This window comes from Schistocerca nitens, chromosome 6 (assembly GCF_023898315.1).
Source record: "Schistocerca nitens isolate TAMUIC-IGC-003100 chromosome 6, iqSchNite1.1, whole genome shotgun sequence".
NCBI classification, from domain to species: Eukaryota; Metazoa; Arthropoda; class Insecta; order Orthoptera; family Acrididae; genus Schistocerca; species Schistocerca nitens.
In genome coordinates this window covers 466,418,429-466,437,398 of record NC_064619.1, presented here as the reverse complement: position 1 = coordinate 466,437,398, position 18,970 = coordinate 466,418,429, and the positions used below count along the sequence as shown (strand labels likewise).

At 36.9% G+C, this 18,970-nt stretch overlaps 1 protein-coding gene across 1 annotated transcript; it reads right to left on the bottom strand.

Moving 5' to 3' along the window:
• Positions 1-16,912: 16,912 nt before the first annotated feature.
• LOC126263410 (dynein axonemal assembly factor 1-like) lies at positions 16,913-18,271 on the bottom strand. The gene has a single exon (XM_049960504.1). It carries the CDS (start codon positions 18,269-18,271, stop codon positions 16,913-16,915), a length of 1,359 nt encoding a protein of 452 aa, XP_049816461.1.
• Between the last annotated feature and the right edge of the window lie 699 nt (positions 18,272-18,970).

The following is an 18,970-nucleotide window of genomic DNA, read 5'->3' as shown; positions in this document are numbered from 1 at the left end:
AATGTAGACTTTCACGGCCGGAAATATCGTATCCATTATAATTATCCGGGCTGTTATGCCGTGGTCGGTTGATGAATTCTGTGTCGATTCAGAAGGATGTAGATTGCAGTAGGTATCGACACAGAATTCATCAACCGACCACGGCATAACAGCCTGGATAATTATAATGGACAAGATATTATATCAGCATAAATTTGTTATGATAGTAACATGACATACATATAGAAATCTTGCCCAACCTAGATAGAAATGTGGTTGACATAATGGCTGTATTTGGGTCAACACCTTGTTTCGACAACTTTTTTTTCCTTAAAAAGAGGGTCTGCCTTCATAATAAAACACTAAAGAGCATTCTGTATCTTGCAGCAATATTTTATTAGCTATGAATAAACATAACTTGTTTCACAGACGTAGTAAAATGTTAGTATTTTATACTTTGGTTGAATTTTTCTGTTGCATACATCATGTTAATTTGCATTTGCATAGTCAATGTTAACTCAACAGCTAGTATTGCTATGTGCAAAGTATTAACTATCAATGCACAGTCCTTTTGTTCACCCTTGCCCACAGGTGCCCAGCTGCCTGGTTGCTCATGCATCAGCTGTTTGCCTAGGTTTACATTTAAACAAAGAATCTAGTGCCCATATTCCTAAGATCTCACCAAGTGCCTTCTCAGTCAGTTTAGAGAATATAAGTTTCCTGAAACGACTGACACAGATGCCACAAAATAAATGCACTTCAAACGGCTGCAGCCAGTAGCAGGAGATTAAACTTTGGTATAGATAGCATTGTATCATCAAAATACCTCAGTTCAAGAAGTGCCAAAGCAAGGTATCGCAGTGGTTAAGGCATTGTGATTAACATTCAAAAGTAGTGGTATTGAAATATCATTCTGGTTGTACAGATTTTGTTATGTTCTTTTTCCTAAATTGATTAAAGTTAATGTTGGAATGATTCCATTGAAAAGATATTGTTTATAATCTTCCCCGTTCCTCTCCAGTTGGAGCATGTGCTTTGTTTGTAATGAGCTTGTCAAGAGGATGTTAAACCCTTCCTTCTGTCCTTTCCCAGGCAGTGAGACCTTTTGCTCAAACTGTCTGATAGATATCCCTATCTCTGCCATCTAAATATCTTATGGAATAACGTAATCATCACCTCAGTTTAACACCCAGAAATATATTACCAATCACATTGAGGAAACTTTAAGTTATCACAGTGCTTTAAATTAGTGTGTGCTTACAATGTTGGACTAATGATGTTTTTAGCAAAAACTGAAATTGTCATCTAATAGTTGAATTGAAGGAAGGTAGATAGGTCCTCAACTACACTATCCTGGTACCCTGGTGGCCATTCATAGAACTTATTCAAGATTTTTACCCTGCAGCTGATTAATTTTATTATAATATTGGATTCTTTTACAAGCAGAAAATATTGACACTAGGTTGGCAGGCTTCTTATAAACAGGTATATACCTTGTGGACAACATGATAGCACCCCAGTACATTAGATCATCAGATGATGATGTCTCAGTTTGATGTCGAAATGTTGTACCACTTTGACTTGAACTTACAGTATAATACCAAAGAATTTTGCCTTTGAGATGTGTGCTAGGAAAGTTCCCCATCTCATATGGTGCTTTATCAGATTCAAAATGTACTGCTGGATCTCTAAAACAAATATCCTGTGCTGTAAGTGAGCTATGTGCAAGATTTGTCAGGTCATGGACTTCGTTGCAGAGATTGACTCCACCTCTACCTCATCACCTTTCGTCACGTGCAGTTTCTCTATACTAGACAGTTTTAGAAGCACCTCTTCCCTCATATAGCTCTCTCAGCTGCATGACCATTTTTTATTTGACACTGTGTTTTATAATGACTGTTTTTTAGTAATAACCAAATGCTCTTATCAAACATAACGTACTAACACCATGGATATACTGGGACAACCACAATGGATTTTGCCTCTTTATAGTGACTGAATTTTTCATGTGTCCAGTTGTTTTATAATATAAGATATTATGAAGAAACTTTTAAAGATGTACTATACTTTTTTGGATGCCATATTGGCACAAAAAAAAAAGGAAAATTTGGTCTCAGTACTCGTCACATGTACCTTGTTTAGAGTACACAAAACAGTTTCAACTTCACAGAAATATTCTTCATATTGTGTAACCATTAACATAATAGAGTTGAAAGTGAATGAGAAGGCAAAGACAAATTTGTAATGCAAAAAATGTTAAATCATTGTCTACTAATTAGTGAGCGTAAAAATACTTTTTTTATATGGAAACAAAAAGAGCTAAACCTGTATATGGGCTTTTACCAGTTCCAGCGAAATGATGTAAACTATGAGAAAGACACATCAGAAGAACAATTTAGAAGGGAAAAACTTCTACAAAATTTCAATAATAGAGGAAGTGGATCAGTGAGAAGTAACAATACATTATCATAGCATATCTCACTTCGTCCCAAGAAAGCTAATAAATCATTGAAAAGATTTTGCTTAAGTAAACTGATTTACTTAGTTAAGTATTTTTATATTAACCAGGCAGTAGTGTGTAGGTGTGTGGTACACCACTTTGTGGTTCTAGGCAGCTGCTACGAGATGTGTGTGTGTGTGTGTGTGTGTGTGTGTGTGTGTGTGTGTGTGTGTGTTATGGGCCAGAAGGGGCAAAATGCGAGCATTGATTGATCAAGTACTTGCTTAAGTGTCAACTGATTCCAATGATGGAGATGAAGAGGATGCTATTATTGTCAGTGATCACGGCACATCATCAGAGCAGGAAGGAGAAGAAAATGATACAAGATGAAGCCAGTGATAGTTTTTACATCAGAAAAGAAGGAATTACTAAATGGAGAAAAGAATTTTCACGGCTAATGTTAGAAAAATGTTGCATATTATTACCCATCTTCAAGGCGACATTGGTAATGCTAAACAACATGCTACACCATTAAAGTGTTGCAATGTTTTTATATTTTCTGATAATATTGAAGAAATTGTTATGTTTACAAATAAGCTCATAGGGAGTCGGAGAGAAAGATGTACTCACAAGAGAACATACAAGAACTTATAATGGAGCACAAAATGAGGGCAGTGTGCCCCTGCATTTAGCAGCAACCCACAAAGCAAACAGATTCAATTTGGAATGGCTTCGGACGTCTCATGGAACTGGGATAAAGTTTTTTTGGGCTAGTGTGTCCCTCCAAAGATTCAGATTACTCTTGCAGTTTTGATGACCAAGATACTTGAGCAGCCAGGAAGAAACCAGAAACGTTGGTTCCAATTGAAAATTTTCTATACCAGTCACAAATATTGTGATTGGTATATGGCCAATAATTAATAAATAATATCCCACTTTATTATTGCTACTGTATACTAATAATATACAGTTGATAAAACCACTAATTTAAAATATTCAAATTATGTAAAAAAAAAAAACTATGTTAAGAAAAAGAGAATTCACGTAAATTACTTATTAATGAGTAAAATGGAAATTGGTGATGGAAATGATGGATAGGAGTGAAATATACATTTTGAAATGACTGTCCTAGGTGCAATAGTGTATGTTAAAATCAATAAGTAAAATCATTTTCCTGTGGAATCAAAATTATTAAACTTGGTTATAATAAACATTTTATGAAGGTTGTTTTAATGTAGTGTTCACCTTTAAAAGGATGGAAAACAATATGCATTTTGTTTATAAAGCTAGGATCTAATTCTTAAAAATAAGCATTGGAGTTGTTATTTATGACTATCTCTGTTACTCAGCAGTCTGTGTACACAACAGCCATATAAAAGGCTTCTGTTTGATCAACCATACTGTTGACGATATTTCAGAGACTGGGTCATTGGGACAGGGTCCATGCAGCCTAATGAGGACAGTTCAGCAAGGGAAGTAGCTGCTCTAGTTTTGAAAGCTGACGGTAATGACCAGAACAGTTGTGACAACACAGTCATCCAATACTCCCATTCAGCAGCCAGTATGTTGTTACATGATCAAATTGGAGCATAAAAACTGTCTTCAGCTGATATTGCTTGTCCATAGTTAGTGTTGTGTTACGCAGTTTTTCCCTCAATAGCAATTAACAGCTATCAAAGGTTTTCATCTGATATACCTGAAAAGTTTTGGAACCAGGCTAAGTAGGGCTAGAGCTACAATTCAGTGATAAATGTATTATAACCATACTTGTGGGAAAATTCAAACTGTCACTCTTTTTGCTTATCCTCTGCTGTTTGTTTACTTCATCATCAACAGCACATTCACCATACAAACTAAGAGTTGCCACAAGTTCTGGAAATCAAGGAAATCAACGAATTTCAAATGTCACCGGGAAATATCTGGGAAATTTGAAGAAACACTGGAAAAATCTCGTTTTTCTCTCAGTGGACGAAATGGTTTGTTTACTGAGATGTCGTGCATCATCGTTGGCAGGGAACAGCTGAGAACGTGCACCACTTTCCTGCTCCCTCATTCTTACTGCTCCTCCACCTCCTACTACTCGCCTCAGCTTGCAGTCTGTCCTGCCACCACTTCTTGCTGCTAGCCTAGCAGTTGCTGATGAGAGGCGGGGAGGCATGAGGAGTGGTTTGTTTGGATATGATTCTCAGAGATTGTCGACACAGTGGCGGTCATATGTGCATGAGTTGTGCCTGAATGATCATATGAATGTGTGTGCGTTGTTTTCTGACAAAGGCTGTGGCCGAAAATTTAGTTGTGAGTGTGTGATTGTCTTTTCTACATGCCTGTCTGCAGCTCAGCGATCATCTCTATGGTGAGTTGCTACCTATTCTCATTAGTATTGATTCTCCGAGTACTTGCACAAGTTATCTGTTGCATGGATTGTCACCACAGTCTCATTTCATCAACATGGCATCTGTGACACATGAATAGCTGGCTACACGAGTGGATTTCCGCGAAGGGTCAGATCTAGTTCACGAATCTGCCCGCAGGCCAGGTCTGTTTGTGTGTGCCATAATGCGGCAGATTTTCGTGGTTTATCCATGGATCCAGGACCGATGTGCTCCTTGGCAGGCAACAGGCCACGGGTGATGGATTTCAGAAACTGCAACTTTCTCACCACAAGTACATTGTACAGTGCGGCATTTTATAGACATTTTATTTGTAGTAGTACATTTTGACGCTTCGGATGTAGTTTATATATTAGAAAGTATGGGTGATAAGAGGAAGAAATTTGGGGCAGTCGCTGGTGGTTTGTATGCTATGTACTCATATATTTCTCAAATCGCGCAATACCTGCAAAAATAATAGACATAACACGGTGGGTAATAACCGACAATAATGAACACAGTAAAACCAACATTTCATTGGCGGTCACCTACAGTGTTGGTTTACACAACTCTTCACTGCCTTATACACTTCTTTCAAGAGGCCTACTTTTTTTCTGAGGTTATTTCTGAAATCATTGAAGGTATTTTCAATCTGTCTTGCAACTCCAAGGAAATACTTATTTTTGTCAGCATATGCATTACGTTTTATTGAAGTAATATAACAGTAGTGGTCTTAATGAAACACATATATCATTTGGCTTCCATTCTCCATCTAAAAACAGTTCATTACAAAAGATGTTGATGTTAGTACTCAAGATTTTTGCTCACGCTGGAGAGAGATACAGAAGTTCTTACATTTTTTTGTCAACTTCCATGCGTCTACTTACCCTTGTAATCAGGGAAAAATGCTACAACTTGTCTGAAAATGAGGGAAGTATCAGGAAATTTCACATGGGGAAACTTGTGGTAACCCTGAAACCGATCCTAGTAGGATATCAGAGTTTTTGCATTGTGTTCATTGAAACCCATATGCTGATTACTACAGCACCAAAGAGATATAACAATTGCAGTGTTTGCTTGCTTTGGTGCTTGTTCTCTCATTTTCTCTTTTGTTCCCTCCAGTGCAAACACTTGTTTGTAGGTACAAGTGAATAGTAGTGAACAAACTGTTCTGTGAATATGTTTTCATTTGTGTTCACTTCCATTTAGTCAGATGTAAACAGGGCTTAACAGAAACTAGACTTTATGGTGTGCTTTGAGATATATTGATGTAAGTATGTACACAAAAACATAGAAGGAGAAACACGAATTTCTTTATAAAATAATAATTTGAGATATCTGGCTTGCAGTCCATTATACTTTTTTTCATCACTCTTAAGAGCCATGTTTGTGTGTGAGGAAAATCAGTACTTCGTTGGTAACAAAGCATCATAATAGTGCAGAGAAAACACCCATGGACTAGATGCTGAGAGGGGTGAACATGAAAATTCTGTGTGATCAAGCAAGTTTTTGCTGCTGGTGTAGTAATTTGTACTGATACTGCACCTGCTGCATACAATAACTAGGGGGAGCTCAGGGGTAAAGACAGTAGTGTGATATTTTGGCTTCCATTGTATTGGATGGTGGGAATACAACTGTCACACGCTTTGCAGTTATGAATAAGCTGGACTCTGACTGCAAGGATAGTTATTAACTTCTTTATTGCCGAATTAAGCTTGGGACTACCACTCCCGTCTTCAAATGCACCTTAATTGGTTAGATGTATATATTATAAGGTGCAACTGAAGATAGAATCAGTAGTCCTAAAATCGATATGCAATAAATAAATTAAAAAACATACGTGCAGCCAGAGGACAATTTATTTATGATTGCAAAGCATTATTTTGAAGTTAGAGATCAACTACATTTAGGTTTAGATTTTTCTTGTTAATTAGATCATACTACATTAACACCTGTAAAAATTGCAATACAGAATACCTCAAATTAATCAAAATTCTGATTGTGTGTAAAAGAGTGTACCAGCAATAAGTGTTTAATGCAGAGGTAACATGAAATTAAGCAGCAATACACTGATGTGACAAAAGTCATGGGACAGCAATAGACACATGTACAGAGGGTGATAATATTGTGCAGACAAGGCATGAAAGCGCAGTGCATTGGCGGAGCTGTCATTTGTACTAAGGTGGTTCATGTGGAAAGGTTTCTTACATGATTACGGCCACGTAACAGGAATTAACGGACTTTAAATGTGGAGCAGAAGTTGGAGCTGGGTGCTTGGGGCATTCCATTTCGGAGATTGTGAGGGCAGTGCAGTAAAATTTGTTTTTAATGGGCTATGGCAGCAGACAACAGATACAAGTGCCTTTGCTAACAGCACAACATTGCCTACAGCTTCTCTCCTGTGCTCGTGACCATATCAGTGGACCCTAGATGACTGAAAAACTGAGGCCTGGTCTCATGAGTCCCACTTTTACTTGGTTTAAGAGGTGATGGTAAGGTTAAAGTGTTTGCAGACCCCATGAATCCATGCACCCAAGTTGTCAACAAGGCACAGAGCAAGTGGGCGGTGGTGGCACCACGAAGGTGTGGGCTGTGTTTTTAAATACAATGAACTGGGTCCTCTGGTCCAACTGAACCAATCATTCACTGGAAATGGTTATGTTCGGCTACTTGGAGAACATCTGAAGCTATTCAAGGTCTTAATGTACCCAAACAACAAGGGAATTTTATGGACAATAATGTGCTGTTTCACTGTACCACAATTGTTTGCGATTAGTTAGAAGAACATTCTGGACAATTCGAGCAAATGATTTGGCCACCCAGATCGCCCAGCATGGATCCCATCGAACATTTATGGGACTTAATTGAGAGGTCAGATCATGCACTAAATCCTGCATTGGCAACCCATTCGCAAGTATGCACAGCTATAGAGGCAGCATGGCTCAGTATCTCTGCAGGGTCTTCCAACAACTTGTAGAATCCATGCCACATTGAGCTGCTGTGCTACTCTGTGCAATAGGAGGTCTGACATGATATCAGGAGCTATCCCATGACTTTTGTCACCTCAGTGTATGATTCATAAGCCTAAAAAGGTGTCAAAATTAGTTTTTGTTGAGTGTATTCTATGGCTTTGATAAATCTTAGAAATGACATAATGTAATACATGAAGCTCCTGATAATTTATTTTTAATTGTATGGCCAGTTTCTGTCAGAGATCATTTTCCGCTACCTGATGTATAACGAAATGGGTACAGGAAAATTTTCATGCAAAAGGACTTCTGAAAATTGTAGAAAAATACAAGGAGTGCTTAAGTTAATAGCAAGTTTTACTTATATAGATATCGCAAAACAAATCTCAAAATATAATATTTGTATATATATATATATATATATATATATATATATATATATATATATATATATATATATATATAATTATGCAGACATAGCTGCATGGAATGTCAAAGACACAACTATCCAGAGAATATATAAAATAAAACAAAAAAGAATTGCCATTATGACTAGCATTATTTTTGTAATAAAATATCACAAATTTTATTATTATTATTATTTATAAATATTATATTTTGACATTTATTTTATGATATATATTATAAAGCAGCTTCACATGTTACAATATGTCATTTCCATGATAAAAAGGTGCATCATTAGTATGTGAGTGAATCTGAACTGGGCTGATCCCAGGAAATGAATTTATCATATTAGTGAAATTCAACGTGTACAGGAAATTGTGCAGTTACAATAGCTTTGCAAATGTGGAGCCATTGGTGGTAGATCGTACATAGCAATGAGTGTGTACTGGATCATGCAATATGGCCACAGTGGACCATATAGCTCCGTTCAGTGTATGCTTAGTGTGAAAGTTTTTCATCACCTTTGGAACAATTCCATCGACACCATCTGCTGTCATCCAAACTGTCAGTAGCATGCCATTATGCTGGTTTCCACAATTCCCTTAGGCATAAATGCATTTTGGATTAGTATTCTTTCGACCCACAGCCTACAGTGATGGCACATGCCAGCAAAACACTGCTGTAGGCACTGTGTGCTTCAGTCTGGATTGTCAAACAGCGTAGTGGAGCAATGCAAAGGGTAATGATTATGGGCACCACATGATGCTCCGTGTGCTCTACATTTAAAATAATATGAACAGCAGCTCCTATATCATAGATAGTATGGAGCCCCAAGTACTGCTGCTCTTTCAGGCTATTCTACAAACCATTATCTCTGCAGGTCAATTACCAATCTTAGTGGCGACAAATTTTGCATCACTTCTTTGATAAAAAAAGTGGTGGCACTGCTTCCTTATTCTGCATATTTGCCTGACACTTTGCTCATCAAACATATCCAGAATATGGTCGGTTGGACACTTATTCATCATTGTTTTCTGTAAGCCACTGGAGATAAAGTGAACATGCATACAAACTGTGTAAACGGAGATATGGATCTCTCTTGATTCCATTGCATTGCAGAGGTCCTGGCTGCAGTGTGTGTTCACTTCACACAATACTGAGCTCTGAGTCAGATGCCATGCACAGTGTTGTAATCCTAATAATGTAGACATTGTTATTAATATTATTTCATAAACTCTGGATCCTAGACCTAATAGGATCTTACTGCATTCTATATTATGGGACTCATTTTATGCTAGAATATAATGAATTTTTTGGACTTGGTAAATCTCTGAAAGGACTATTGTGGGTTCTGCACTCTATAACCATGCAAAGTAAACAAAAAGTAGTTACGAGCTATCAGCCCATGTAACACACTAGATTGTGGAATCCTGTCAGATAGAGTATCTGTATACATATTGGCTTCAAAGAGATACTTCGTCATAAGTGAAAGTTAAGATTATCTGAAGTAATTATTCACACTGTGATGTAGTGCATAATGCTGGGAGTTATCAAAGATCTGTCCCAGATGATGCTGCATATGAAGATAAATGGCAAACAATAACTTCTTGGTATGGAGATCTGTTGCTGACTCCTCATGTAAAAAGAATGTATTGTAATTGGGTACAGGAAGCTCTTTGAGGTAATTTACCAGTCAGTCACGATTCAAATAGTTGAGTGTACTTTCTCAAGATGGAACTACCACATAAATGTAGGGGTCAAGATATCTATAATAGAATAGGATGTGTAAGAATAATTATTGAAAGGCTTAACTCATCTTAAGAATCTGATTACTTACAAAACTTGAGCAACCTAATTTTAATGTTGTTCATGTGTACAGAAGTGCAGACAGAATAGGACTGGGGCTAATTATACTGTTACACTAAGTACCATCACCCACACGCAATAAGGTAGCATGTGGTATAAAAGTGTACATATAAAAGTGTGTGTGAATCAAAACACACATTCAGTATATTGCTTTCCCTTATTGTTTGACATTTAGAATGGAAATGCATTAAATAAATGTAAATAATAATGTGCTTGGGCAATAATGGTGCATGAGAAAAACAAATATTCATCAATTTAAATCTGATCTGTATACAGCCCTCAAAAGGCTATAAAGGTGAATAAGATTTTTCCACAAACACATAACTTGAAAATAAATAGGGAAAGAGCAGTCTTGGCATTGTTAAAATTAATAATTTTCAAATAACTGTTTTCACTGAACCATTATGCTCGATCATACACTATGCTACAAACAGTGGAACACAGTATTTGGAGATGCTTTTCTTAGCAGTAAGTGCCACCAAAGTTACTCAATACTTAATTAAATACAAAGATATTTATAATTGTTGCACTTTCCCTTATGTAATTAAGCAAGAAAGGGGGAAATAGGAACCACACATCAACATGAAATATCCACTTTACGACATAAAACTGAAAGTCTTGGTTTTGATAGGAGGTTTGTCAATGTACCTGGCTAGCTGATCTTCAGTTGAAATATGCTGAATGTCTGACGGTTCTCCTATCACTTTCTCCCAAATAAAAAACTGCCTTGTTAACACATTTTGTGCAATGACAGATTTCAGGATCCTACGTGTCTCTCTGTTGCTTTATCATCAACTTTAAGGATTGGAACTTCTATCAGCTTTCTCATACCCCCAAAAAGTCTATACAGATAAATTATTTCCTTTGCAACTTTTGTTGCAACTAATAATACTGCTTCAGTAGTAGACTTAACAGTCATTCCTGTCTTTGGCTACAGCAGGAATCAGCTCCGCCTGCAAGTGTAATAAGGAGACTAGATACCGACCGATCACTTTTGTTGCACCCCCTAAGTCCATATCACTATTAATCTAATATGCCACTGCCCAAATCTGGACAATAGATTCTACTTACATCACATGAACCTACTACATACTGAAATACTCTTATAGTCTCAATACATCTTCTGTTGATGCCGAATCAAGTGTTCTAGACAGGAAGCTCACGCTGTAAGCCAAATCAGATCTCGTTCCAAGCATCAGGTACATCACTGTTCCAACTGCTTTTCAGTAAGGAAAATTACACCTCTCTCCAACCTTTGCTTTTGCTTGTAATGCATGTGGTTTCTTTGCAGTAGTTGTCGAGGCAGTTTTGTGCTCTTGAAAAACTGAAACACTTCAGAATCTTCCTTGCATTAGCCTATTGATTCATCTCAACTGCACCATCATCAAAGCATATCTCAAGTCCAAAAAAGTACAATGCTGGTTTCACAGTGAACTTAAATTCAGTTTTCAGCTATTCAATGAACTTTCTGGAATAAAGCTGATCACTCACCATAACTAACCCATCATCTAGGTTACATAAAAGTGACTAACAGTGTCTTATCACATTCTTCTTTGGTTTATAAGCACAGATCTACATCATTTACCTCGAAACTTGCTGACGAGAGAAATGCTCCAAAAGGTTTACTCCAACATCTCTGTGCTTGCTTAAATATATACAGACTTAAAACTTCACCTTAATTTACAAACTCTCTCTGTCCTCACCATGTCGTCCTAGCTGCTGCATATATGGGGTGTTTGACTATTAGAGGTACAAATGAAAAAGGTGAGCGAAAGACAATGAAATAAGTAAATAATCTTAATAAGCATAGGCCATAAACAAATGGTTATGAATGAGTATGTGAACACCTTATAACCGACTCCCTGAGGATATGCACTTGAGGATAAACACGTTATTACAAGTGTTCTACATGGGAACCATTATTGTGAAGACGGGCTTTACCACATACTCTTTGATGGCCGTACACATTCAAAAATCCCATGCATTGACAGCCGTCCACAATGCATTCCTGGTGTTCATTGACACTATCAACAGCACTGGAATACATTGCTGCTTTTAACTGTCCCCACACAAAAAAATCCAGTGGCTTCAAGTCAGAGGACCCATGAGGCCACGGTGTTTGCAAGCAATGCCCAATACACTTGTTGCCAAAACTCTTTACCAGTATTTAAGTATCCTGAAAAATGTTAAAATCAAATGAGGGTAGTTTATCAATCTGTAATTTACACCTCACTTGTTGTGCTTGGAAATAAACCTAGCCTTCTACAGTAATAGTGTTGCAGCAATGGCATGATTGCCTTTGATTGTAAGTTTATGTGCTTGTTTATTTCCTACACTAGCCCCTTTTAGTTGTAACTATAACAGTCAAACACACTGTTTAGTACTAATTGTAGTCCCTGGAACAACAAAGCTGTAGACATGTCAGACTGTATTAAATGCATCTTCTCAACTGCAGCAAATTTAATATTTCAGTAATTGGACTGAAAGTTTCAGTGTAGTCTACACCATAGTATTGATTAAACCTCTTGATGACAAATCTTGTTTTAGATTTCTCAAAACTTCCATTTAGATTAGTCTTTACATAAAAAAAAACTGCCTTGAATTATGTGGCTCCATCTCCTTTTGGTAGAACAATTAATTGTAGTGACTTCATTTCATTTTCCCTAACTTGCTTCCAGCAAACAGTTTGTGTACTAATGACACCTTCTTCATATGACTCTGGATCTCTTTCAATGAGCATTACAGAGTCATTTAGCCACGAAGACTTAATGTTAAACATTTTCACAGTAGTCAATGAGTCGGGATAAACAGGCCTTCTTTTGTGTTACCGGCACTGGCATGTTCAATTCATCACACTCTTCTTTGTCTGAGTATCTCTTCCTTAATATCTTGAGCTGTGTACTTTCCCTGGTTATTTTGTTCAACTCTGTGCAATGATAATTTGCCCCGTTCTTCATTACTTCCCATGTCAGAAGCTTTCATGAACTTGGGACTGTACTTGTGAAGAGTTCAGGCCAATTCTGTCTTGTGTTCACTCACTGCCAGCCTTGGTGGTCAAACAATACTGTGTACAGAAACTCATTGTTGAATGCTATGTATAATTTCACTGTGCTGGCTGAGTAGTTCAAGGCAGAATGAATGACAGAGCAGGTCGTGCCTAACATGGACATTTCAGTTGTTTATCAGAAAAGCAGCTCATTACAAGCAGTAAAGGTAATTATTCACTATGAAGTGCGAAGTGCACATGAGGTAGTGTACTGCGTGAGTCAGGTGGACCCTTATGTCTCCACACCAGTCAGGTGTGGATCCGATGTGAAGGGGTGGGGATAGTCATGTCTCCTCCTCCCCCCCTTCACTCACACACACACACACACACACACACACACACACACAAAATGATGTTAGTAGAGGCATTTATGTTTTTCCACATACCAGTTTTCAAGAATCACAGGTAACTTTAGGAGAATATTGTAATATTAAAATTTGAGTCTCAAATATGGCAAAGAATTCTATAACTTAACCCTTTCTTCGGCTGTGGGGGATATAATTGCCAGTAACTGTATTTCTTTACCATGTTTAGGAGACTTCGTCACACCACTTCTGTACACTGCTGGCATCTAGTGGTAAGGCCACTGCAGCGTTTGTTTGTTATGAAACATAGCTTTTAAGGCTGTGGAAAATACAGATTCCACCAAATAACAATGTTTAAAATGTTCTTGGGAAGTACGCTTAGCATCAAAGTAGGTTCTCTAAGGGGCTTGGGAGTTTCTGATTGTCTTGCGACCACTACTGTTATCGGAACATAAAGACTTTGTTTTGCAGTATACATTCTTGAGACTTGTATCAGTTCACATCTTTATTGTGTGACACACACAGTTTCTTGGATTTGTTCACACTGTAGTACGTAAATTTTAATATCGTAACAAATATCATCATTTATTGTTCATTACCTTTTGTAGTGAAAATGTTGAAGAAGCAAGTCTACCCAAAGAAATACATCCCAGAAGAAGCATTGGAATTGCTATTTTCACTACTTAGTGATCCTTAGGATTCTGAAACAAAGTAATGTAGTTACAGAAGATGAATTCATTTCAGATATTGTGCAGGACTGTGATGCATGTTTAGTTTCACAGCCTGATATCAACAGTAGTGTAAAACAGTTCCTGTGCTATGGACATTGAGGTTTCTAGTGGTGGTACCATAAGTAAATAGAAGAGGAATGGCCAGATAACACAGCTATTTTCGACTTGCTTGACACTGATATACTAGGAGATGTGTTCTACATAAGCTTGAGATGAGAACACAAAATACACATGCTGCTTCTGCAGAGTACCCATTTGTACCAAACTGTGCTTCTCCCAGTTTCATGAGAGAAAAAAAAAAAAACTGTGATAATCATTTGAACATTTGTTTGGGAAAGAAATCTAACATGTTTATAGGCACCCAATTGTTAACACCAAATATAAATCACTTGTAAATATGAAATGTAAATATATTTGAAATAAAGTTAAAACACAAGTTCTGCTTCTTATTCTTTGCATGTAATGCTGAGACACATCATCTGACAAAAGGAGAGTGGGAAATCCATTTACCACCATAGTTTTAACAGCTCTCAAAGATGCTGTGATGATATATACACCACCATTATTTTTGGTCCTACATCACAAAAATAAAATTATCAAAACATAAATATAGTCAATTGATCACAATTCTAATAACATACCATAAAAATTATTTGCTGAGTTGCTACAAAAAATGCACCGCAAAGGGTTAAGAGCTATGTTTAACACAGAGTAGTTTTCAGTTGCTTGTGTGAGTGTCTGCCAACATGGATGAGCTTACGGCCTGACCATTAACATTTCAGCTAGGTAAAGATGCCATTTCACAGGCTGACTTGCTGCCAACAACAAATCGGACACGGTTCGTGAATCCAAAGATAGAATTCGGAAACTGCAGAAAACTTGAATAAGGGAAGACAGAAATGAAAAGCATCTCCATTAAGGAAAATAACAAAAGAAAAAATGACTTCCCAAACATAGGAGGAAATTATTAAGAATATGGGCATTACACTCATTTAATCACAGTCCGCTCTGTTCACAATCATAGTGCTTAGTGAAATACTGACAACTGTAAGTGCGCATTTTGATTTTATATTTTGTAAATTAAGACTTTTAAGTTGTGGAAGTTTGTGGTTATTAGTTCTTAAACTAACTGCGTTGACACTTGTGCTTCTCAAATTCTCAGACATATGCATTTCTTTACCTACATTTTTTAGATTGCAATTTCTATGCTAGAGCAATGTACTGTTTGCTGATGTAAACAAATTATTATTACTATATTAAAAAGTTTTAGATTTTTTATTGTTGTCACAATTAAAATAACTCATATTTTCGGTGTGTTAAAATTAGGTTTCACAGCAAGTTACATTTGGTGGTGTGGGATGAGGGGAGGTGACAGACAGAGTAACATACTAGTGACCCCTGCCCCAAATCAAATTGTAGATCTGCACCTGACTCCAGCTTTCTCCCCACTTGAAACATGTAAAACTTTGTCCATAAAATCAAGGAACAGTTTACAGAGTGGACATCCCCTGCCGTAAACAATTCAGTTATGGCTACTTTTAAAATAAAATTTGCTTTATTTCTTCTGTATACATTAATACTTCCATTAATAGTACATTCTTAATGAAATTCCAAACAGAACCTTTCAATCAATATCACTTTTATTAGAATATCACCATTTATTTAAAAATGACAAGTCAGTTTCTGAGTTTTAATTTTTATTGTCACACACAACTATCAATTGTAATGTTCTTGTAAACATATGAATTGCTATAATTTGATAGGATTCAGCAAGACAACATTTCTTGGAACTCATCTGTCGTGACAAAGGTAAATCAAATTGAACGGTATATATTGTAAAAAAAAAACAGATAGCTATATAAATTATTGAAAAAAACTTATGAAAAAAATGATGCAACAAGAAGAAAATGAGTTTCTGGTTTTATGTTACCACTGACTGTCTGTAATGTCAAAATCTGCAGATTGTGTAAAATTAGGATGCTGGCCAATTTAAAGAAGAAATGATAACCAATATTCTGGTGGGGTCTAAACTGAATTATAAATACCAGGCAACAATAATTTCTTAATCATGGCACATACTGACTACCACACCAAAATGTTCAGTTATGTTCCTTACTAACAACAGGTGTCAAATTATATTCAGATCTTCACAAACTAGCAAAAGAGGATAGTCACTCAGCAAAGTTGGAATAAAGAGAAACATTCAGTATGAGTCACTGGCTCTGACCAGAGACTTAAGAAATGAGTGACAAATGGCATAAACAACATGACTATAATGTGATATCAGAGCTACATATCAGGCTGTGACCACAACCATATTACATTAGTTTCACGGTCTTGGCTTTGCCAACTCTTAACCAAATTGTCACGTTCCAAGTTAACCTAGACCTCGGGCTGAGCTCCAGACTGATCTGTCACCATAACCAGATTATTTCGCTTTCACATTCCAACAACAAAACGGAGAATATATGCTCCCAAAATGTGACCTCACAAGAGTCATTAATATTCCACCGCTGGTCATAGCCGAAAACTAATATTGAATATTCCTCTCGACCACAAAATTTTACAAAAGTAGATAGTTCAAAGGTATTCACCGCTAAAAAAAAAAAAGAAGCTAACTTCAATTTAAAGCACGTGTAAGTGAATTATTCAATGCCGTTTAATATGTTCGTCATAGCAGTTTATTACAAGCAGTCATACATGACAAAATAACCAAAAAAGTCACATGCTTGTTAAATAATATCTATTGCAAACTAAACATAGTTTAGGCGTTATAATTTAAAATTATTCCTGTAATTTGTTTTAATTAAAGTATCCGACAGTGCCGCTGGCTGGTTGTGATCCTCCCTTGCTTTCAGTTAACTCCACAATGAGCGGACGGTTGGCGCGCACTGACATATAACATTCATCGTCATCTGATACTTTTAGTGTGTCACTCGAAGATCTAATCTCGAAATCTTCACCATTACAAGTAAGAGTCTCGTTAGTGATACTTACAGAACACTCATTTGCCACTTCTAACATTTCACGGTGAGGTACATGCACTGCTGGACTTTCAGGCCTTTCCGTATTTATTATTTCCTTTTCGCTACGATGTGTACATTTTGTTTCGATTATTTCCTTGCTCAACGCTGATGCCTCATGAGTGTTTGCCTGTGAACTTTTTTCTTCTTGGTCATATATGCCTTGATTTAAAACTGTATTGTCTTTAGCATCATGTAATTCCGCCTCAGAGTCTGGGCTATCACTGTCACCAACACAATTCATATTGTTGTCTTCAGAGGCGCAACTGACGGCTTCCGACTGTCCCGCAAAGAATCCATCTGATATCATTTCGTCCTTTACGTCTGAATAATTCTGAAGCTGACTTTCCCTCAGCCTGGTTAAGCCCAAAGTACTCTGGCGTAATTTCTCGTATTCTTCTGCTTCATATTTCTCTCTAACTCGTCTTTCCGCTTCAGGTCCTTGTTTATGCCATGCTTCTGCGCATAACCGGTCTTTTTCAAAAATTGGTCGGTCATCCAAATACTGCAAATTTTTACAGCTCACAGTTACAATCTTTCTATATGGTGATATCATCTTCACCACAGGATTTCCGGTCAAAGTCAATACTCGCAAATTTTCCATTTCATAAAAAACATTCATAGCTTCCTTATCATCAATTTGATTAAAAGAAATATCCAGGACGGAGAGTTTCTTACACATCCTTAAAATTTCAATATCTTCACTCGTCTGCAATTTGTTGTGGCTTACATTCAGAGTATTGAGAGACGTTAAGTGTTCTAAATTCTCTAGTTTTGATATACAATTATGACTCAACACTAATGTATCTAAATGAAATAAAACATCCAAATTTTCAATCTTCTTAATCAAATTATGATGCAAATACAAACATCTGAGTTCTTTCTGGTTATCCAGGTTTTCTATTTTACGTATGCCGTTGCACTCTAACCACAAACACTTTAAACCCGTGTATTCTTCGAGATTTTCAATTTTGCTGAACCCTTTATAATGTAGATACAACACGTCGTTGAGGTACGGCGATGAATATAAATCGAGCTTCTTGCATAAATCACGAAGAAATTTTTTCGTGATTTTGCCGAACTTGTCTCCTTCGCCTCCGTGTGCATCAATATTTGTTGCTGCAGCTGCGTCCGTCATATTTCGTGCTTGGTAGTGTGATCCACTGGCAACACACTTCTCTCTTTGACTGCTCAGAGCGCACTGTTGACAACACGCGACGTGTTACCATACCAACAGACAAAAGCGTTCACAATCCGAAAGTCTGCACTCGTAACTTGGAAACTTTGTCGTGTGCATTCTACTACACAGGTTATATAAAAAAGAGTAATGCAAATGTATTACAATTTTTCCGAATACATCAGTATCGAAATGAAAGAAAACCAAAAGTGCTGCAACATTGATTTTGCAGCTGAAAATTCTTAGAAAAGAATGGAAAAACGACGCTTCCAAGTTCTCAAAGACGTATCCAGAGTTTCAACAGCCGTCATTTATCAGGGCATGTACTTTCGTGAGCACATGCATTAACGACAGAGAGAGCAATTCTGTTAAAGAGAGTCTTGCTGTCCATGCGTGCCGACTACGTAGATGCACCGGGGCTCGAGCACCCACAAACATAATCTTGTGGGTGCGCCACACCCAAAAAATTCTTAGTTTGATAAAAAAAAAATTCTTCACTTGCCATTATCAAAAAGTAATGAACTATTAAAATACTGAGATGCAAGTTCAAATTTCTGACTTCTAAAGCATATCTATAATTTTCAATGCGATAGGGTCCGCAGCTGCGATGAATTTTTTGAATGATTTCTTGATGCCTTCAGCTGCCTTTTTCTTTATTTC